Source organism: Mus caroli, unplaced genomic scaffold (genome assembly GCF_978045245.1).
Source record: "Mus caroli unplaced genomic scaffold, Mus_caroli_1 scaffold_7, whole genome shotgun sequence".
NCBI lineage: Eukaryota > Metazoa > Chordata > Mammalia > Rodentia > Muridae > Mus > Mus caroli.
Window position 1 is genome coordinate 137,221,597 of NW_028227262.1, and position 23,138 is coordinate 137,244,734.

Here is a 23,138-nt window from a genome sequence, read left to right on the forward strand (position 1 = left end):
TTAGTGGGCAGAAAACAAAGACATTGAATAATAGAAAAGAGTGAAATCCTAAGACACACTGGAGACATTACCTCAAAGCCATCAATGAGCTTAGTCCTTGTAAATTAATTGATTCTAGGAAACCAGAAAATCTGAGGGGCATTTAATGTTGCTATTCCTTATGGTTGGATAATCTCAGTGCTGTAATGACATAACTGTAGCCAGGGGTGGCATAGACCAGGGACCAGGGTCACTACAGGGCTCAGGATCCAGAACGTGGACATGAAAAGAAAGCCGAAGGCTGAACCCACTTACCACTACCTGCAGCTGAGAGGACTTTATGATGGCCTAAACCACAACAATTCTATATAAATGTCTAAACGTTGACCCCTGTAGCGTCATGGATGACAGTACAGTGTCTCAGTCAGTGCAGCCATAGATCAGAGGGACTAACACAGCAGAAGCAGAGTGCTCTCTTGAGAATAGCAGAAGTACAAAGGTGAATTCAGATAAAAAAAAATACTAGTAATGGTGTATTTCATATGATTTCCTTACTTGTCTCAACAATTGTTCTAAAGAAAAATAGTAACTTCTGCTATTTAAATATGAGTATGTTACTCTGAGCTTTATTATTTGTTACATATTATTTAAAAACTATAATACAAACTTATAAACATTAACTAAAGTTTTCATATAAATCATTTCTAAGTAAGTTTAGTTAAATCTCCATGTTGATCTGTATGTTATCTCTTGTCAAGAATATTTTTTCTGTAAAATTAAATCTAAATAATTTGTGGTTTGTTATATAGAAATGTTTAACTTCACAGTATGGTGCTTTTTATGAACAAATGGGCTTACATCTTGAATTTAAATCTGCGGAGCCTGTAATGATGCTCTTCTCTTATCTTTTGCCTGTGAGTCTGGTCCATTTTTTTTCTATTGTGCTTTAAGGCATAATTAAAGTTCAGATCAGACAAAATATCTGAGTCAGTTTATCTTAGAAGTATATACTATTCTGTCCATTTACAGACAGAATCCCATTAAAACAAGAAAATATAAGCAAAAATTATCTAAATGCAAAAGGAAACTTATGTGTTAAGATTTTAAAACTTTCTTCAGGTTGATGTATTTATTAACTCCTTTCTAAATTTTGTAATTTTTACTTTCATAACTGTTGATCAAAGCTTCTGGGACTATTTCTGTTTTCAAATGTATTTTTCTGATTTTGTATGAATCTCAGCATCCTAGTTACTTGGACATTCTGATTCTGTCTGAAATTCCTCCATTACCCTTGTTATCAACTGTACGGTAACATTTACCATTTTTCTAATAGCAGTTCATAAAACACAGGTGGCACCAGCCCATGTCCACAGTTGCTCCTGAATGTTCCATGTGTGGCCATGCAATTAGCTAAACCTTTACGCATAACGTCTAGCTGACCTTCTTCTGAGCTACTGTTCTGTCAGCTGACATTTTTTTCTTAAGAAGAGGTGTGCATGTGTCACACGTATTATGAGCACCAATGACATGGGTATCATTAGGAACTATCAAAGAGAAATTTTAAGAAATGTGTTTCTTTCCATTCTGCCAAGTTTGTGTTCACAAATTATAATTAGGATGCGTAATTTAGCAACTGTGTCAGTGAAAACCTCTTTGCTACAAAGAAAGGCCAGGATCATTATATCTACCTAGAAAACAACCAGGGTGTTCTTGCATTATTTATAGGCTAGATCTAAGCACAATTATGTCTCTTGGTAGCAAGCTTCCTACACATGCTAAGCTTTTTCCTTTTTCTTTTTTACGTGATCTCATTCTCGCTATTACCATTTGCTCATAAAACTACAGGAAGATAACTCATCCAATCCACTTACCAGCTGAGCATGTTCTGTCTTGAGTGTCACTAGACACAATGGATGAGATGGGATACCTCATGTTCATATCACTCGATTTAATAAATAAGGTCTCAGAGCCCCTTGAACTCTTTGTTACACATAATTCAAAGCTTTCACTGCTCCAAGATATAGATTCTGCTTGCTATAATGAACTGTGCACACATTTTAGGTCTAGCAATGTATTTCACTCTGATTAGTGTGACAGAATGATAGGGTGGCCATACACACTGCAGAGTAATCCAAAACTCACTTGAAATGCCCACTTTCTGCAACCTGAATTGGAGGGGAGTTTCTACTTCTTGAAAAAAATATAAAGATGAGTAGTGACATTTTATGTTGTTAGATTTACTGGCTCTAAGATCTGTTATTAACTTCACACCAATGCTGGTATCCATCTCTATCTGCTGTTTACCCAACAGTGCTAGGTCTGTTTCCTTGAAACTTTAACATCTTCATATTTAAAACACAGCTCCTGGGACTGATAGTTCATCTATTAAAATCATTGGCTGGTTTGGGAGTTTTATTGTTGTATTGTTTTGGGGTTTTGTGTTTGTTTAAATTTTGGAGATGCTTTAAAAACACTCAAAAATGGGAAGACTGACATGAGTATTCACAATGTGCCTATCATTTATTCAGCATTAAAGGTTTTTGACATGTTGCCATCTTGTTCATCTGTCACTCCCTTCATGGTGCGAAGAATTTTCCTGAAGCAATCCCTAGATAAAATATTATTTCCCATAGACACTCTATCAGTTTATAACATGAAAATGAGACTATCATACCAAACATAATTAATCTTAATTTAATGATGTCTAATCTTTAGGCCATGCCCAATTTTTGCCTATTATAGCAAAAATGTCTATACACACTGGTTGGGGAGATGCCCCAGTTCCTAAGTTACTTCTACATATGCACAGGACCTGAATGCTTACACATTGAGAGGAGAGGCAGAAACAGGAGGCTCTTGGGAAGCTTATGGGCTAATTAGGCAGAAACAAACATCATTAAAAATATATAAGCCTGATTGGACTTCAAGCAACATTGAATGTAAAGACCAACCTGAAGGTGTTTTCTGAACTCTAAATATGAACAGTGATGTATGCATCCCTGCATTCATAGATAAAGGCATTATCACAGGAAAACACACACACACACACACATCATATACACACATAAAACTGTCTATACACTGTCTTTTCAAATCAGTCTCCTTACGGTTTACAGATTGCCATTGGTTAGTATATATTTGTGAATTACTTTGATCTAATCCTTCTTTGAGTTGTTTTCCTTAGAGCATTTATTTGCTGAAGAAGATGAAGTTCTTACTCACCTTTAAATATTTCCTGAGTCCTAATGGACTAAACTTGCCTAAGGGTACTTATCTTTAGTCCACAGTTAATCATACTTGTGTCTCTCTTTTAGCCAGCTAGAGTCATTTTATTCTATATCACATAAAACCTGCTGTGATATCTAATCTTGATATTTCACAATGAAATAAGTATATATTGTCATCATACTGTTAACTGTAGTATTTCCATTTGATAGCTGCTAATCTCACAAAAAAAAAAAAACCTTTCTTGATCCACTCATAGGATAAGATTATTTCGATCTGTGTTTTAATAAGGCCTTTACACAAAGAAGAACTTGCATAGTAATTATACAGGAGAATAGATGTAAATACAAGTCACTATTGCTTGAGCATGTGTAGTGTTCTGAAATGACAGGAAAGTATGTTTGGTATGATCCATTTATGCTAAAATTAAAAACTACCATGTTTTCAGTGGCTCACAAATGACTTTTAAAGTTTACAAAGCTGAAAGACCAGATGGCTCCCTTTCCAAACATTTATATTTTCCTCACCCAGTAGCAGGAAGTTCATTTTAGATTGCATTTCTGTGTTTGAATTGTTGTGTTTCCTCTATGATAGAATACAAACAAGCTACGAGGTATGATAAATTTCCAATATATTGTACAAACGGTGTTCTTGCTCTTGTTTGGATAACATTGTGTGATTCAGTCCAAATGTACACTGTTGAAAATCTCAGATAAGGGAAGTAGAGTGCTGAGCAGATTTCTGAGAACCGATAAAGGAATTTTACATACTTGGTTTCCGTTTCAACTTACTGAAGCACAAACAAGATTTACAGGCCATGTCTGAGTATGGGAAAGAACCTTCTGATTTTTGTAAGTAGTGTATTTATCAACCATGTTAATTTATTTCTAGAATTATATTGGTATTAGAGTTATTTTGATTTTCTTTCTCAAATCAAAATGTGAAGATACATAAAGTAATTTTAACATATGATGAGAAAAAAAGATACAGAGAGAGAGAGAGACAGGAAAGACAGACAGATGAAGGCTGGGGCCCTCACGGAGAAGTCGAGGGCCTTTAATAACCGTCTCAAGAAACTTTAATAACGTTCTCAGAAGATTTAAATTTGAGTCTCCATTTCAGCAGGACACATTAAATAAGTGAGCAAATTGTATTTCATTTCAAGGATCCCACAGATAACATTTTTTGTTCCTGATTTAGTTGCAAACAGTACATCCATCTTTCTAAGAATTCCATCCCAAATTAATAATTCTTGGAGGTTCTTTCATCATAGCTAGTAAAACGATGAATACTTTCATTTCTCAAGTGTTCCTTATAAATATGTGAACTTACTGAGTTTATGGTGCATAAATGGTTGATCTTATGTACAGAAGTAGAGAGGACTGTGAAACCCAATCAGAACATTTCACCTGTGGGAGTACTACAGATGGCTTTTCTTCAAAATAGATGGATGTTCACTTTGATCCATCCCATAAAAGTCCCCATAATACTTTCTTGACAGAACAATAATTCAAGTTTAGAGTTTAAACCCACATACCAGTGTTTTCCATAGCTTGATATAGTGCAAGGGTGACCATGTATCAGAGCGTCTTCCATCTTATCCACTAGTCTCAGCCAGAACTCTATTTTTTTTATTTCTTTTTTATTGATTATTTATTTACATTTCAAATGTTATCCCCCTTCCCAATTTCCCCTCCTCAAAACCCCTATGCCATCCTCTGCCCCCTGCCTCTAAGAGAGTACTCCAAACCTACTCATCCCACTCCCAACTCACCGCCCTAGCCTTCCCTACACTGAGGCATTAAGCCTTCACAGGACCAAGGGCCACTCTTCCCTCTTATGTAAGATAAGGCAATCCACTGCTACATATGCAGTTGGAGCTATCCCCCCCCCCATGTGTACTCTTTGGTTGGTGGTTTAGTCCTTGGGAGCTATGGGGAGGGTCTGGTTGGTTGATATTGTTGTTCTTCCTGTAGGGTTGCAAACTCCTTCAGCCTCTTCAGTCCTTCCCCTAACTCCTCCATTGGGGTCGTGTTCAGTCTAATGGTTTGCTGTGAGGATCTGGATCTGTGTTGGTCAGGCTCTGGCAGAGCCTCTCGTGGAACAGATAACCATCAACCAGAGTCTTGAACATCTAAAAGCTTTGAAAAATGCTTATTCCTTGATCCTAGCACAGAGGCCTCATGGCTGATTCTAAGAATGGAAGCTTTGAGTAGCCTTCCAGATGTTTCAGCTGCAGGAAATACTCTATTACCTCAAAGAGCTGTAGCTTACAGCCAGCCAGCAATTTGATATCATAAGAGCTGTGTAGGACTTTGTCTTTGGCCAGTGAAATAAAAACATTAGAGTTTAGTAAGAAAGCTATATTCCAAAAGCCAGCCAAGTTATTCTACTTTGCATCCCTGACACACCACTACTTTAGACTACTGTGATAAATAAGGGCCATGCCAGCCTCCCCAGATGTGGTGAGAGTGACCTTTGATTTTTCACCTGATTTTCACAATGCCCATCCCCTTCCAGTGATTATGGCTTTACAACTTAAGGATCTCGCTGCTACTTTTGTACAATTGGGCTCCACCAAATTAGAGTGTATGAATGAGATTCCATTCAAAGCCTAGGAGTCTTGGAACTGCTCTTGTAGCACAAAATGAGCTTCTGTGGATGGTTCCACATTGTGCTTTCCTTGCAGGGAACATTTTACCTTTCTCCAACTGTCAACTACTTCTGGCTGCATGCCCATTCTACAATCTGCAGTGTTCTGATGGGTTTCAGCTCACAGGTATATAATCTAATCTGGGGACCCCTGTATCCCAGTTCTAATTCAGGCCAACATACTAGTCTCTTCCCTAAATTTCATGATGATAGAACTCTGAGCAAGCTGGTAAGCAGGAATAGTTTCAGCCTCCACCATAAACTTGAAAAGGCCATATAAATCAGTCTAAACAGGGCTATTTAAGGTAATTTAATGAAGATTTCAATTCAGGACCAAAGGTTAAATGTTTCATTGGCTTTCTTGTTAAATGAACAAATTACTTTTAGGTCCTGTGGATTAAATGATAGAAGGAGAGGGGCGACTGCAAGCAACATGTGATCTTGCCTTTAAGATCTCTTACATAACAGACATTATCTATCTGTGTTTTATATATGATAAAATGCTTCCTTGTTTTAAAAAACTACTGGAACAATGTTGAAATGGACTTTCATCATCAATAGAGTCCAGAGGTAGTCATGAGAATTATAGTAGTGATATGCTAAATAAAACTTGTTAAGAGTTTCCAATCTTTTTTTTTTTAATTAGGTATTTTCTTCATTTACATTTCCAGTGCTATCCCAAAAGTCCCCCATACCCTCCTACCCCACTCCCCTACCCACCCACTCCCACTTCTTGGCCCTGGCGTTCCCCTATACTGAGGCATATAAAATTTGTATGACCAATGGGCCTCTCTTTCCACTGATGGCCGACTAGGCCATCTTCTGATACATATGCAGCTAGAGACACGAAATCCAGAGTCGATATTTCTGCAATATGAAGAAGTTGGGGTCAGAAGGGATTGAAAGGTTTGATACTGTCTCCTGTCAGACACACCAGTGCACTCTCAATGTGGAAGAGAATAGTGCTTTTGTGCCATTGTGGCCCTACCATAAGTTGCATAAACTTGCTCTCCCACCACCATTCACTAACCAACGGGCAGCCACTGAGACCTCTGTAGACAAAAAATGTAGATTGGTTTATGTCCTAAAACAACATTGGAGACTTCTTACTTGCTTCAAGCACTAGGGCAAATACTCTATGTTCAACATAAACTAGAATAATTTCTTTACTAAAATTAATTTCTAAATCTAGCCCATACGTGAAATAAATTTAAATCATTCATAGAATCTAGTGAAATGTCACTAAGTATATATATCTATGTATATGTTTCTGTTCTGGTGTGTGTTTATGTGTGTTTGTGACTCTGTATCTGTATGTATGGATGTGGGTATCTATGTGAGTGTGTGTGTGTGTGTGTGTTTGTGTCTGTGCATCTGTGTGTATCTGTATGTGTATGGGGGTATCTGTGTCTGTGGGTGTGGTGTGGGTGTGTACAACAATGTCTGTGTCTATGGGTATATTGTGTGTGTATGTATCTATGTGTTTGTTATAAATGTGGCTTTTTTGGTTTTTTTCAAGAGAGGGTAGTGTGTGTGTGTGTGTCTGTGTGTGTGTGTGTGTCTGTGTGTCTGTGTGTGTCTGTGTCTCTGTGTGTGTGTCTGTTTGTGGTATGTGTTGGAATATTTTTCCTGTGCCAAAGCAGCCAATGAAGGCTATGTGTTATTTAAAGAAAGTATAAAGTTTGGGAGATGGCTCAGTGAGTAAAGTGCTTGCTGCACAAGCATACGAATCTGAGTTTGATTCCCAGCACCCACATAAAAAGCAGGGTGCAGCAGAGGGTGACTATAATCCCAGCGCTAGGTGGGAAAGGGCCAAAGGATGCTAGTAACTTATAAGCTGGCCAGTCTTGACAATGGTTGAGCCCCACCTTCTGTGATAGGCCCTGTCTCAAAAATAAGCAGAAAGATAGAAGAAAGCACTCAGTGTTAGAATCTGGCCTTGAAATGTGCACTCACAGCACATGCTTACACACATGTATGCACACACACACACACACACACACACACACACACACACTTGTGTCTACTGTGATTCTTAGAAGTACTCTAACCATGTTTGTATAGTAAACTGGGAATTAGAAGAGAGTTTCTCACTCTGTGAAAATGCTATTAATTTTTAAATTATGGAATAATTAGACACATGCTTTTCTTTTAGCCATTACTTGTCGAAAGCAAGATGGAGGGCAGGCTAGCATCCAGGAGTGCCTCCAGTATGCAGGCCCTGTGCCAGCCCTGACCCAGGCTTGCCAGATCCCCTGCCAAGATGACTGTCAATTTACCAGCTGGTCCAAGTTTTCTTCATGCAACGGAGACTGCGGTGCAGTTAGGACCAGAAAGCGTGCTATTGTTGGTAAGAATAATTGCAATGCTAAATGTAACTCTTATCACGACAGAAAAATACAATAAAACTCAAACCAAGAGCATTCTGTGAGTATATTTGAATGCCCTTATAATTGCTGCAGTTATCTGAGTATTTCAGTAGATTCAGGTGTGTACTTTAATGCAAGGTAACAGTGATAGAAGTATATTATTTTAGAAGAAAGAAAAAGCAGCTTATTCCCTATGCAACAAATAATAGAAGATTGTTCTCTTTAAACACGCAGCTTTAGTGTCTTGCCTAGGAAGTTTGTAGTGTCTGGAGCAAAGAGTAGAGGCTACCCCTTTTGAAATCAGTCTGTTCTCACTACCATAGCCTCAGCTCATAACTTATCTCCTACAGTGAGAAATGCAGCATTAAATATGTGTATGAAACCTGCATTCAAACACAAAGCACAATTGCTTTAAAAAGTTAAAAAAACAAAAATAAGCAATTAACAGTAACCTGATTAACAATTTAGGAGACAAGAGAATACACTGAAGCAGGATGCAATTGAACACACTGTCAGCGGCAAAAAAAACAAACAAAATATTGATGATTATTTATATTATTATTATCTCTATATGTTTATATAGAGATTATATATATAATTAAACATATAATATAATTTAGGAATATATTATATATGATAAAATTAAAATTGCATATCATGAATATTTCATATGATATTACTTGAATAAATATATAATTTTAAAGTACATATGCAACTTATATATGAGGATATTTTTAAGAGATAATTTCCTTTTATTCAAAACTTTTTGCTAGCCGGGCGTGGTGGAGCACATCTTTAATCCCAGCTCTTGGGAGGCAGAGTCAGGTGGATTTCTGAGTTTGAGGCCAGCCTGGTCTACAAAGTGAGTTCTAGGACAGCCAGGGCTACACAGAGAAACCTTGTCTCGAACAAACAAAAAGCAAAAAACAAACAAAAAACAGTAACAAAAAACATTTTGCAAGTTTTATTCTACACAAATCTTTTTGAGTACTACTGCTATTGTCTGTATTTGTCATCAAGTTTGTCAAAATAACTGCTATTCAGAAATTTTGCAAGATTCAAATTAATATGCCAAGAAATTAACCTTAAATCTTCAATTCTGAATTATAATCCCATGAAACTCTGCCAGCTATTTGCAGTCAGCAGAAAGAATGTAATCCAGTGAAGTATCTGTCTCTCTACATCCTGCATTTCTGCATATATTAAACCGAAGAGGTTAGTGCAATTGCCACAAAGCCCTGAGTCAGGACAAACATGAGGATTTCAGCATTGCAGAGTATCAAAGCCAACTGCAATTCTTTATGCAAAGCGGACTATTTTTAAATGAGAATATAAGAAAAGTTTTACTGTGCAAGGCACAAAGCACCCAATATCAGCAAAAAATTTATTTAGAAAGCACTTAGAAATGAAAAGATATCACTTATTTATAGGCCACAACTGAATAAAAGCAAAAGCAAAGAAAGGAATTATAAGAATGTGAAAAATCTAAGGATGCTAGAAATTAATGACATATTTTCCAACGTAATTCTCTCCCACAGGAAAAAGTAAAAAGAAGGAAAAATGTAAAAACTCTCATTTGTACCCTCTGATCGAGACCCAGTATTGTCCCTGTGACAAATATAATGCACAGCCGGTGGGGAACTGGTCAGACTGTATTTTACCGGAAGGGAAGGCTGAGGTGCTGCTGGGAATGAAGGTACAAGGCGACAGCAAGGAATGCGGGCAAGGATACCGTTACCAAGCGATGGCGTGCTATGATCAAAATGGCAGACTTGTGGAAACATCGCGATGCAACAGCCATGGTAACCCAATCTCGCTGCAGTGTTTGTATTGCTCTTTGGTAATGTAGGAAAAATACACCTGTATCATAGAGCGTATAGGAAAGTTTGCAGAAGAGTTTTCTAACTAGATTAATGTGCACCACACAGTCCACCCTCTATTTATAACAGGACTTAAGGCTCGAGCGTTAGCAGATGGTTCCAAATTGCTTAGATTCAGCATTATGGGGTCCACATTCTCACACACGAAGGCAAGAATATTTACAAAACGTTCTCTTGGGACTTATCAACAGACTTCATCCAACAGACCCAACAGACCCAACAATCCCCAACTGGTATGTGAACAGAAAGGGACTGGGAATATGTAAGATTCTAATACAAACAGCAGATTGAACTTTTAAATGAGGGAGACTTTATCAACCCTACTGGCAAGCTTTGCAATATGCCCAGAATGACATTAAAGTAGCAGATAGAAAATTCGAAAACTCTCAAACATCTGTTCATAGTCCAGTTGAGACCGGGGGAAAAGCAAAAATTACTTCTAGGAAACTATGACTATTTTTCTTTTAAACTAAACCTCAGGGACAATGATTTCATTGTCAAAAGAGTGTATTTAGTGGCTACTCGGAGCCAGTATACACAATGAATCCTTAAGTTTTGATCTGAATGTAGCAATAGAAATACATCACTACCATTTTTAAACTTTAGTATATCTGCTTTTTAATGAAATATAGTCATTTTATAGTGTGTTAGCCTGAGCTCCAGGTGGATTTTTTTTTTCAAAATTTAGACAGCGATGTCTCACCTGGTTATAGAAGTGACCAAGAATGGAAAAATTAAATTGCTAGAAGCAACACCACAGCAGTTACCCTCCAACCTTGCTGAAATAACTCCTGCTGTTAAAAAAAAAGGCTAGTCCAGTTTTAGTATATGGTCCAGAGGACAAGGCAAGCTAATAGTATCATTTCACATTTATAAATTCTCAAAGCATCATGCCGACATATTTCTTCCTGTCCCTTAAGCCTTCCCCAACATAGGAACTTCTGGAAGTCTTACTCCTTATTTTAACATTACCTCATAGCTCTTGTTTTTGCAAACCCCAAAGAATCCTCAAAGATGAAGCTATAGATATATTCCTCAGGATAGTATGAGTCCATTGCTAAATGGAAGATTTCTGCATTTGGAGTAATCTGTTAGAAGATGGTTTAAACTCTGAGAATATCTGTAAAAGCAACATGATTTTATAGTCAGCATCAAATAACAGAAGTGTTATCAGATTCCAAAAATAGAGATACCTTTCCTATTTTGAGATAATACTGTATAAAATTTTGAATTGTTATTCAATATGAAAGTGAAGATCGTTTAAATTGAGTTTCTCTTGGACTGTGTTATTTGTTCACATTTAATTTGTTCTGTGTAGTGATTACTGAGGTAATAATTGTTTTGAACATTGCCCTGAGCGTTCAGAATGCCTTTCACATAGTTCTGCTTTTACTCTGGTCTACTAATTAGATGCATGAGAACTTTAGCCATCATATTTTAGGACTGGAAAAGAAAATGATTTAATTTTTTTGAGGTGATGGAGATCACAAGCAGAACTGTGTCTATGCAAGGTAAGTATTTTACCAGTGGGCTGCATATAATTCCAGTGCTTATACACCAACTTTTGGCTATCATAATTTGTTATCTAGTAAATGTAACTAAGCCACATAATTAAAAGGTTTAAGACAAAAATGCCATTGAAATTAGCCAAACACAGATATCTTACCTTAGTGTGATCAAGTTGAGGCCTAGAGAATACAGCTCTTCTTTCCAGGAAAGATACAAACAGCAAAAGAATCCCATGAGGAGTTTGAAAGAACCTTAGAAAAGTCTTCACCAAGAAAACGATTCCAACTGTGCTTTTTTATTCATGATAAATATTTATTTGTTTGTTTGTTTGTTCATTTGTTTATTCATTTACTCCTTTTTTACAGTCCAGACTTCATCCCTATCCTGGTCTGCCCCCACCACCACCACTTCCCATTCCATACCTCCTCTCCCACTCCACCCAAGTCACCAAGAGAATGCCCCCACCCCCACCCCCATCCCATCAGACCTCCCCTCTTCCTGGGCCCTCAAGTCTCTTGAGGGTTAGGTGCATCTTCTTTCACTGAGGCTAGACCTAGCAGTCCTCTGCTGTATATGCGTCGAGGCCTCATATCAGCTAGTGTATGCTGCCTAGTTGAAGGCTCAGTGTCTGAGAGATCTCGGAGGTCCAGGTTAGTTGAGACTGCTGGTATTCCCATGGGGTCATCCTTCTCAGCTTCTCCCAGCTTTTCCACAATTCAATCACAGGGATCCCAGCTTCCATCCATTGGTTGGCTGCTAGTATCTGCATCTGACTCTTTCAGCTGCTTGTTGGGTTTCTCAGAGGGCAGCCATGCTAGGCTCCTGTGTGCAAGTACACTCAGCATCAGTAACAGTCTCAGGGTCCCATGCTTACTCTTGAGCTGTGTCACAATTTGGAGAGATGGCTCAGAGGTTAAAAGCATTGACTGCTCCTCCAGAGGTCCTGAGTTTAATTCCCAGCAACCTATGGTGGCTCATAGCCATATATGTTTTTCTGTGACTGTCATCTTTAATGACGACAGTCCCCTGTCTTCATCCTCATCTTCAATCTCTTTTCATTTGTAATAGGGCATCGGTGATTTGTTTTAATATTTACAAACGCCAGTTCTAAGGACCGGCTAAGGAAATTTCATCCCTTTACAGAGATTTCTGTTTTACATTTGTCTTCGTTATATTCCATCAGTTTGATAGTTTGAGGATTGTCAAAGTTGGCTACACAGTTCTAGGCATGCTCTGCATTGCTCTCTGCATTCTCAAAGCCAAATTAACTTTTTAGAAGGATCACCATTGTGGAGCTCTATGTGGCTTGGAGAAAAACTATCTCTCTCCTTTAATTTGAGCATAAAGTTGACCCCTATTGTATGAATTCAATGAGTTAATCTCTTATTCAATTTTCACTTGCCTTGGGGCAGTTCTGTCTAACCTCTGCTGTCCATCCTCTGTGACTTATCTTATTAGTAATTACAGTGTTATGCAATTTGACTTTCCCTGGTGTACTGGCTAGTTTTGTGTCAACTTGACACAGCTGGAGTTGTCACAGAAAAAGGAGCTTCAGTTGAGGAAATGCCTCCATGAGATCCAACTGTAAGGCATTTTCTCAATTAGTGATCAAGGGGAAAGGCCCCTTGTGGGTGGGACTATCTCTGGGCTGGTAGTCTTGGGTTCTATAAGAGAGCAGGCTGAGCAAGCCAGGGGAAGCAAGCCAGTAAAGAACATCCCTCCATGGCCTCTGCATCTACTCCAGCTCCCTGCACTGCTTGGGTTTCAGTCCTGACTTCCCTGGTGATGAGCAGCAGTATGGAAGTGTAAGCCAAATAAACCCTTTCCTCCACAAACTGCTTCTTGGTCATGATGTTTATGCAGGAATAGAAACCCTAAGACACCTGGTTTAATTGTATGTTAGTTTAGACTATTTTCCATGTGGCCACCCCTTTTTAATTTCTTCAACTTGGAGCATAGTTTTATTACTGCAGCTTAGACTTTCTTGTGATGATAGACTAGGCTGAGAAAAGCTACATTTATATTCCCACAATCAAATCTAATTTTTTTGTCTTTTAATAAGATCAGATCTCAGTGTATAGTTTAAGATTACATAAACTTTTGTTCTTTCCATTATAAAACTTAAAACAATTATGTTAGTTCACCTTAATATTTTAGAGGTTATTTGGCATATGCAATCTATACATGCAAAATTCCATTCAAGTATATGTGAGAAAACTTTATCATGAAGTTTCTCAACTAACCCAGCACTCTAAAGTCCCTCATTCTGTTCTTCAACTGGTATTTGTAAGGCATGCATCACCCTGTAAACATACCATACAGTTTACCTTGTATATTCATTATATGTGTTTTCATCTACCATGCATACACATAGATTTGCTAGAACACATTAGACTCCTATACTCCCTAATATGTTCTTAGCTTCTGGAAGAGTTAATGCACAGTAGACATTTCCAGAATGTATAAATGAGTGGAATACTTGAGAGAAGTTTTCAGTGTGAACAGGGCTGAATTCTCAGTGTGCTTAGAGTTTATCAGGAACACTGTAGCACTTTCTTAATTCTAGCCACCCTCCCCATGTAGCATGCTTCTGGAAGACAACCAGATGGATCAGTAAAAATTGTGGTGATCCTTAGAGCAAAGGACAGCAACATGTGCTGCAAAAAAGACTAGGTGATTCTGATCCAATGTCCAAGTTCCAATATGTCCACTACATGGGAGAAAAAAACAATAGCCACACAGTAAACCTATTCAATTAGACCAATAATACCCATGTAATAAAAAGTTCTTTCATTGGTAAAGCACCCTGTTCTGTTCTAGTCTGATTGTATAATAGCTTAACTTTTGATTCCTGTTGAATCATGATGTCTTGAATTTTCCAAGTGTGTTGACAAGTTTCATTGAGAGTTTGAGATATTGGACTCTGTGAAAGTAAGGAATAATTCCTCCAACTGTTTTCCCTGAAAGATGTGTTTTATATCTTAAAGTTTCCAACTCACATCATTTCTTCTAGACAAGTCTCTTTATATTTTCTCAAGAAAATTTATTTACTATTTTGAATAGGCAGTATTTAAGCCATAATTCAGTATCAGTAAGTAGCCTAAGGTTGAAGTCAATTATAATGTCAAATCACTGTTAATACCAAGTGAACAATTGGGTTACTTTTTCCATGAGTCTCATTGCTAAGCGTGTCGCTTAACATAAAATAACAACCATTGAAAATATCAAATAGTTGCAACACAGATAGACCATGAGGAAACTCAAAAACTGAGCATTATGTTAAATTACTTGTAATTAAATGTTTTCCTAAAGGGTCAGATAACAGATACTTTAGAATTTGTGACTCATTGTCATTGTTGCAACTTGTAGGGTTGTAAAAAGAAAGGGGCTGTGAACAAACTGTGTGCCAGTGGGCATAGTTGTGTTCCAGGAATATGTTATTTGCAAAAATGGGGTAGCAGAAGACCTGTTATTTGAATGTTGATCTGAATCTTAGCTATGCAAAAAAATGGTTTAGGGAAGATGGAGGATGGAGGAACTGTTGTAACTATAAAAATATCCTTCCCTGCAAACATGTAGAGATAGAATCTGCATTGCAACAAGACCATAGGCAGCCTCTACTAAACATTCAAAGACTGAGGATTTTCACCCTGCATCAAGTGTGTCTCCGGTTGTTGAGGATAGAAAGGAATCAGGAGCTGTCAGAGAGAAACTGCCCTCCAAAACCTTAAGAGGGTACTCTGCTAGAGGCAAGACAGTTTACACCTCCACACACCCACACATTGATAATCAGTCATGGAAAGTTTTGATGTGTATGACAGCGGGCCTCTAAAAGGCAGGCTCTTTAACCCCCTGAGCCATCTGCTGGCCCCTAAATGAACTTTAATCAATAAAACCATTCCAAATTTTATAACCCAATACACCTTTAGCATTTTACTATGACATTTTTCATGCATGAAGAAGAAAACTCTTAAAATCATAAAAATAACTTATACCTATATATCCATCAAAATTCACAATACATCTGTCAAAACATCGAAAGGGGACAGTGTTTTCAGCTTAGCTGGAGCAGTGAGAACTTGCTCCAAGTTATATACTGTTCTTTTTATAAATAGAACACAAGTTATCTTAAAGGTGTCTGACATATTTTACTTGGAGACTTTAATAGCCAAGACCCAGTGCCTCCCTAACCTTCCATTGCTGAGTGACATCATAGAGGCTTTCAGATAGCTGACATGTTTTGTAGACTGCATTGTATACTTTCATTTTGTTTATTTGTTTGTTTATTATATTTGCTTTCTGGCACATCAAAGCTAAGGTTCTAAATAGTTTCTCTACAAGTTTCATTTAGGGTGATGTTAATTTCATCTTAACATCAATTTTGAAAGAGGGCAATTTGTATTATATCATTATTATATAATAATCATATATTATTGCTTTCTTTCTTTGCCTACTATGCTAACAAGTGATAATAAAACAGAAGGGGCTACACAGCATTGAATGGCTTTAATAGTTGACTTTGCAAGCACCTATGGGATTCACAGCATACCAATTCAAGTTCAATATTTTGCAAAAACTCTCACTGCAACCAAAGTTACTCATACAGAATTTGCTTAAGGTAGTTTGCAGTACAAGACCAGTAGTGAAAAAAAATAAATCCATAAAAATTTTAAGTTAAACAAATTTAATATTTTTTCAAATTTATTATTAATACAAAGTATTTTATAATGCACAAATACCAAAATAAATAGAATTCTATTGGATAAATAGAATTGTAATGTGTTAATAAGTGTTTTCATATTATGTCATACCCTTGTGTGGTAGCACTTGTCACTATTGCTAACACCCTACTCATCCTCATCTCACCTCCTTCAGCCTTAATACTGAAATTATTTCAAACCAGATGCAGATTTTCATGGCCAAAGCAAAGAATTGTCAACACCAGTGTCTCCTTCGTCAAGATCTCCAGAGCAAGTGCTACAACTGTGATGCTGCTTACTATTAAAATATGTGGGAACAGAAAGACTCATCAGCAAAACTTAGAAGAGAAAAACATGTCAGATGAGGAAAATGTTAGTTTACTATCAGATTTACATAGATTCCAGTCTGAGAGTTTGTGCATTACAGATGACCCAAATTCAAGATATATCTGATTAAAAAAAACACATGAAATTGAACAAATAGATTTTTCAGATAGTGCACATGAACACTCAGCACACCAGAACTGAAATGTCTTACTTTCCCGATGGGATTCTAAGGAGGACTTACGTTTTATACTAGAGGTTACTTAGAAACAAAATTGAGTAAGAAACTGTTCCTGTCATGGTGAACACATGTAGCTCAGGAAGAGCACGATTCATTAAATCAAGAGGCAATGAAGAGAGCTTTATGAACAAATGAAAAATGGAGTTTTAATATTTCCAAAAGCATATTCAGTTATGAGAACTTATTTAACTCATTTCAGAATTTTAAATTTTTCATTTGATGGAGTATACAAACAGTATTGCTTTTGTGCAGCTAGTTATTCAAAAGTACACATCTGACTTTTCCATGGGATAACCCAATTCAACATTGACGAGTCAGAGAAATCGGCACCCAGCACAAAAAAAGAACCATGGTGCAGAAACTGATTTGAGCTGGATGTGGACTCAGCTCTCTATTCCTGGGGCTCCTTGTAGCCCCATCATGGAGGTAAAGGGCAAGAGACTTGGGAAGTTCCCCACAGCTACAGTTCATGGCGCATGTGACAGGAAAGGCCCTGTCCTGTCCTTGCTGTTTTTTGTGTGTGTGTGCTTGTTCCTTAGTTAGGGTTTCTATTGCTGTGATGAAATCCAGGACCAAATCAACCTGTGGAGTAAAGGGTTTACTCAGCTTATGTTTCCACATCACAGTTCATCATCAAAGGAAATCAGGATAAGAACTCAAACGCCAGGAACCTGAGCCAGGAGCTGAGTTAGAGGCTATGAATTTCTTATCGGCTTGCTCCTCATGGTTTGCTCAGCCTGCTTTTTTTATAAGACCCAATGCCACTACCCCAGGGATGGCACCACCCACAATGGGCTGGCTGTTCCTCCATCAAGCACTAATTAAGAAACTACTCCACAGCTTCATTTCTTTTTTTTTTTTTTTTTTTTTTTTTTTTTTTTTTTTCTTTTTTTTTTTTTTTTTTTTTTTTCTTTTTTAAAGATTTATTTTTTTATTATTATTATTTTTATTACATATTTTCCTCAATTACATTTCCAATACTATCCCAAAAGTCCCCCATAGCGCCCCCCACTTCCCTACCCACCCATTCCCATTCTTTTGGCCCTGGCATTCCCCTATATTGGGGCATATAAAGTTTGCAAGTCCAATGGGCCTCTCTTTCCATTGATGGCTGACTAGGCCATCTTTCGATACATATGCAGCTAGAGACAAGAGCTCCAGGGTTCTGGTTAGTACATCATGTTGTTCCAACAATAGGGTTGCAGATCCCTTTAGCTCCTTGGGTACTTTCTCTAGCTTCTCCATTGGGAGCCCTGTGATACATCCAATAGCTGACTGTGAACATCCACTCCTGTGTTTGCTAGGCCCCGGCATCGTCTCACAAGAGACAGCTATATTTGGGTCCTTTCAGCAAGATCTTACTAGTGTATGCAATGGTGTCAGCGTTTAGAAGCTGATTATGGGACGGATCCCTGGATACAGCAGTCTCTAAATGGTCCATCCTTTCATCACAGCTACGAACTTTGTCTCTGTAACTCCTTCCCTGGGTGTTTTGTTCCCAATTCTAAGAAGGTGCACAATGTCCACACTTTGGTCTTCATTCTTCTTGAGTTTCATGCGTTTATCAAATTGTATCTTATATCTTGGGTATCCTAAGTTTCTGGGCTAATATCCACTTATCAATGAATACATATTGTGTGAGATCTTTTGTGATTGTGTTACTTCACTCAAGATGATGCCCTCCAGGTCCATCCATTTGGCTAGGAATTTCATAAATTCATTCTTTTTAATAGCTGAGTAGTACTCCATTGTGTAAATGTACCATAATTTCTGTATCCATTCCTCTGTTGAGGGACATCTGGGTTCTTTCCAGCTTCTGGCTATTATAAATAGGGCTGCTATGAACATAGTGGAGCATGTGTCCTTTTTACCGGTTGGGACATCTTCTGGATATATGCCCAGGAGAGGTATTGCTGGATCCTCCGGTAGTACTATGTCCAATTTTCTGAGGAACCGCCAGACTGATTTCCAGAGTGGTTGTACAAGCTTGCAATCCCACCAACAATGGAGGAGTGTTCCACTATCTCCACATCCTCGCCAGCATCTGCTGTCACCTGAATTTTTGATCTTAGCCATTCTGACTGGTGTGAGGTGGAATCTCAGGGTTGTTTTGATTTGCATTTCCCTGATGATTAAGGATGTTGAACATTTTTTCAGGTGCTTCTCTGCCATTCGGTATTCCTCAGGTGAGAATTCTTTGTTCAGTTCTGAGCCCCATTTTTTAATGGGGTTATTTGACTTTCTGGAGTCCACCTTCTTGAGTTCTTTATATATATTGGATATTAGTCCCTTATCTGATTTAGGATAGGTGAAGATCCTTTCCCAATCTGTTGGTGGTTTTTTTGTCTTATTGATGGTGTCTTTAGCCTTGCAGAAGCTTTGTAGTTTCATGAGGTCCCACTTGTCAATTCTCGATCTTACAGCACAAGCCATTACTGTTCGATTCAGGAATTTTTCCCCTGTGCCCATATCTTCAAGGCTTTTCCCCACTTTCTCCTCTATAAGTTTCAGTGTCTCTGGTTTTATGTGAAGTTCCTTGATCCACTTAGATTTGACCTTAGTACAAGGAGATAGGAATGGATCGATTCGCATTCTTCTACATGTTAACAACCAGTTGTGCCAGCACCATTTGTTGAAAATGCTGTCTTTCTTCCACTGGATGTTTTTAGCTCCCTTGTCGAAGATCAAGTGACCATAGGTGTGTGGATTCATTTCTGGGTCTTCAATTCTATTCCATTGGTCTATTTGTCTGTCACTATACCAGTACCATGCAGTTTTTATCACAATTGCTCTGTAGTAGAGCTTTAGGTCCGGCATGGTGATTCCACCAGAGGTTCTTTTATCCTTGAGGAGAGTTTTTGCTATCCTAGGTTTTTTGTTATTCCAGATGAATTTGCAGATTGCACTTTCTAATTCGTTGAAGAATTGATTTGGAATTTTGATGGGGATTGCATTGAATCTGTAGATTGCTTTTGGCAAGATAGCCATTTTTACAATGTTGATCCTGCCAATCCATGAGCATGGGAGATCTTTCCATCTTCTGAGATCTTCTATAATTTCTTTCTTCAGAGACTTGAAGTTTTTATTATACAGATCTTTCACTTCCTTAGTTAGAGTCACGCCAAGATATTTTATATTATTTGTGACTATTGAGAAGGGTGTTGTTTCCCTAATTTCTTTCTCAGCCTGTTTATTCTTTGTGTAGAGAAAGGCCATTGATTTGTTTGAGTTAATTTTATATCCAGCTACTTCACCGAAGCTGTTTATCAGGCTTAGGAGTTCTCTGGTGGAATTTTTAGGGTCACTTATATATACTATCATATCATCTGCAAAAAGTGATATTTTGACTTCATCTTTTCCAATTTGTATCCCTTTGATCTCCTTTTGTTGTCGAATTGCTCTGGCTAGGACTTCAAGTACAATGTTGAATAGGTATGGAGAAAGTGGACAGCCTTGTCTAGTCCCTGATTTTAGAGGGATTGCTTCAAGCTTCTGACCATTTACTTTGATGTTGGCTACTGGTTTGCTGTAGATTGCTTTTATCATGTTTAGGTATGGGCCTTGAATTCCTGATCTTTCCAAGACTTTTATCATGAATGGGTGTTGGATCTTGTCAAATGCTTTTTCCGCATCTAAGGAGATGACCATGTGGTTTTTGTCTTTGAGTTTGTTTATATACTGGATTACGTTGATGGATTTCCGTATATTGAACCATCCCTGCATCCCTGGGATGAAACCTACTTGGTCAGGATGGATGATTGTTTTGATGTGTTCTTGGATTCGGTTAGCAAGAACTTTATTGAGGATTTTTGCATCAATATTCATAAGGGATATTGGTCTGAAGTTTTCTATCTTTGTTGGGTCTTTTTGTAGTTTAGGTATCAGAGTAATTGTGGCTTCATAGAATGAGTTGGGTAGAGTACCTTCTGTTTCTATTTTGTGGAATAGTTTGTGAAGAACTGGGATTAGATCTTCTTTGAAGGTCTGATAGAACTCTGCACTAAACCCATCTGGTCCTGGGCTTTTTTTAGTTGGGAGACTATTAATGACTGCTTCTATTTCTTTGGGGGATATAGGGCTGTTTAGATCATTAACCTGATCTTGATTCAGCTTTGGTACCTGGTATCTGTCTAGGAACTTCTCCATTTCATCCAGGTTCTCCAGTTTTGTTGAGTATAGCCTTTGGTAGAAGGATCTGATGGTGTTTTGGATGTCTTCAGGATCTGTTGTTATGTCTCCTTTTTCATTTCTGATTTTGTTAATTAGGATGCTTTCCCTGTGCCCTCTAGTGAGTCTGGCTAAGGGTTTATCTATCTTGTTGATTTTCTCAAAGAACCAGCTCCTTGATTGGTTGATTCTTTGAATAGTTTTTCTTGTTTCCACTTGGTTGATTTCACCCCTGAGTTTGATTATTTCCTGCCGTCTACTCCTCTTGGGTGAATTTGCTTCCTTTTGTTCTAGTGCTTTTAGGTGTGTTGTCAAGCTGCTAATGTGTGCTCTCTCTAGTTTCCTTTTGGAGGCACTCAGAGCTATGAGTTTTCCTCTTAAAAATGCCTTCATTGCGTCCCATAAGTTTGGGTACGTTGTGGCTTCATTTTCATTGAACTCTAAAAAGTCCTTAATTTCTTTCTTTATTCCTTCCTTGACCAAGGTATCATTGAGAAGAGTGTTGTTCAGTTTCCACGTGAAGGTTGGCTTTCTATTATTTATTTTGTTATTGAAGATCAGCCTTAGTCCATGGTGATCTGATAGGATGCATGGGACAATTTCAATATTTTTATATCTGTTGAGGCCTGTTTTGTGACCAATTATGTGGTCAATTTTGGAGAAGGTACCATGAGGTGCTGAGAAGAAGGTATATCCTTTTGTTTTAGGATAGAATGTTCTGTAGATATCTGCCAGATCCATTTGATTCATAATTTCTGTTAGTTTCACTGTGTCCCTGTTTAGTTTCTGTTTCCATGATCTGTCCATTGGTGAAAGTGGTGTGTTGAAGTCTCCCACTATTATTGTATGAGGTGCAATGTGTGCTTTGAGCTTTACTAAAGTTTCTTTAATGAATGTGGCTGCCTTTGTATTTGGAGCATAGATATTCAGGATTGATAGTTCCTCTTGGAGGATTTTACCTTTGATGAGTATGAAGTGTCCCTCCCTGTCTTTTTTAATGACTTTGGGTTGGAAGTCAATCTTATCAGATATTAGAATGGCTACTCCAGCTTGTTTCTTCATGCCATTTGCTTGGAAAATTGTTTTCCAGCCTTTCATTCTGAGGTAGTGTCTATCCTTTTCTCTGAGATGAGTTTCCTGTAAGCAGCAAAATGTTGGGTCTTGTTTGTGTAGCCAGTTTGTTAGTCTATGTCTTTTTATCGGGGAGTTGAGTCCATTGATATTAAGAGATATTAAGGAAAAGTAATTGTTGTTTCCTGTTATTTTTGATGTTAAAGTTGGCATTTTGTTCTTGTGGCTGTCTTCTTTTAGGTTTGTTGAGGGATTACCTTCTTGTTGTTTCTAGGGCGTGGTTCCTGTCCTTGTATTGGTTTTTTTCTGTTATTATCCTTTGAAGGGCTGGATTCGTGGAGAGATAATGTGTGAATTTGGTTTTGTCGTGGAATACTTTGGTTTCTCCATCTATGTTAATTGAGAGTTTGGCTGGGTATAGTAGCCTGGGCTGGAATTTGTGTTCTTTTAGTGTCTGTATAACATCCGTCCAGGATCTTCTGGCTTTCATAGTCTCTGGTGAAAAGTCTGGTGTAATTCTGATAGGCTTGCCTTTATATGTTACTTGGCCTTTTTCTCTTACTGCTTTTAGTATTCTATCTTTATTTAGAGCATTTGTTGCTCTGATTATTATGTGTCGGGAGGTATTTCTTTTCTGGTCCAGTCTATTTGGAGTTCTGTAGGCTTCTTGTATGTTCATGGGCATCTCTTTCTTTAGATTTGGGAAGTTTTCTTCTATAATTTTGTTGAAGATGTTTGCTGGTCCTTTGAGTTGAAAATCTTCATTCTCATCCACTCCTATTATCCGTAGGTTTGGTCTTCTCATTATGTCCTGTATTTCTTGGATGTTTTGAGTTAGGATCTTTTTGCATTTTACATTTTCCTTGATTGTTGTGCCGATGTTCTCTATGGAATCTTCTGCACCTGAGATTCTCTCTTCCATCTCTTGTATTCTGTTGCTGATGCTCGTATCTATGGTTCCAGATTTCTTTCCTAGGGTTTCTATCTCCAGTGTTGCCTCATTTTGGGTTTTCTTTATTGT

At 37.8% G+C, this 23,138-nt stretch overlaps 1 protein-coding gene across 1 annotated transcript in view; it reads left to right on the top strand.

The window, feature by feature from the left end:
* The window catches only part of Thsd7a (thrombospondin type 1 domain containing 7A), a 420,538-nt gene that overhangs the window by 348,796 nt on the left and 48,604 nt on the right, over window positions 1-23,138 (top strand). The window contains exons 12-13 of the mRNA XM_085840819.1: window positions 8,012-8,206; window positions 9,764-10,027. Of these exons, the coding sequence (XP_085696945.1) occupies window positions 8,012-8,206; window positions 9,764-10,027 (459 nt within the window). The remainder of the gene's footprint in view (window positions 1-8,011; window positions 8,207-9,763; window positions 10,028-23,138) is intronic.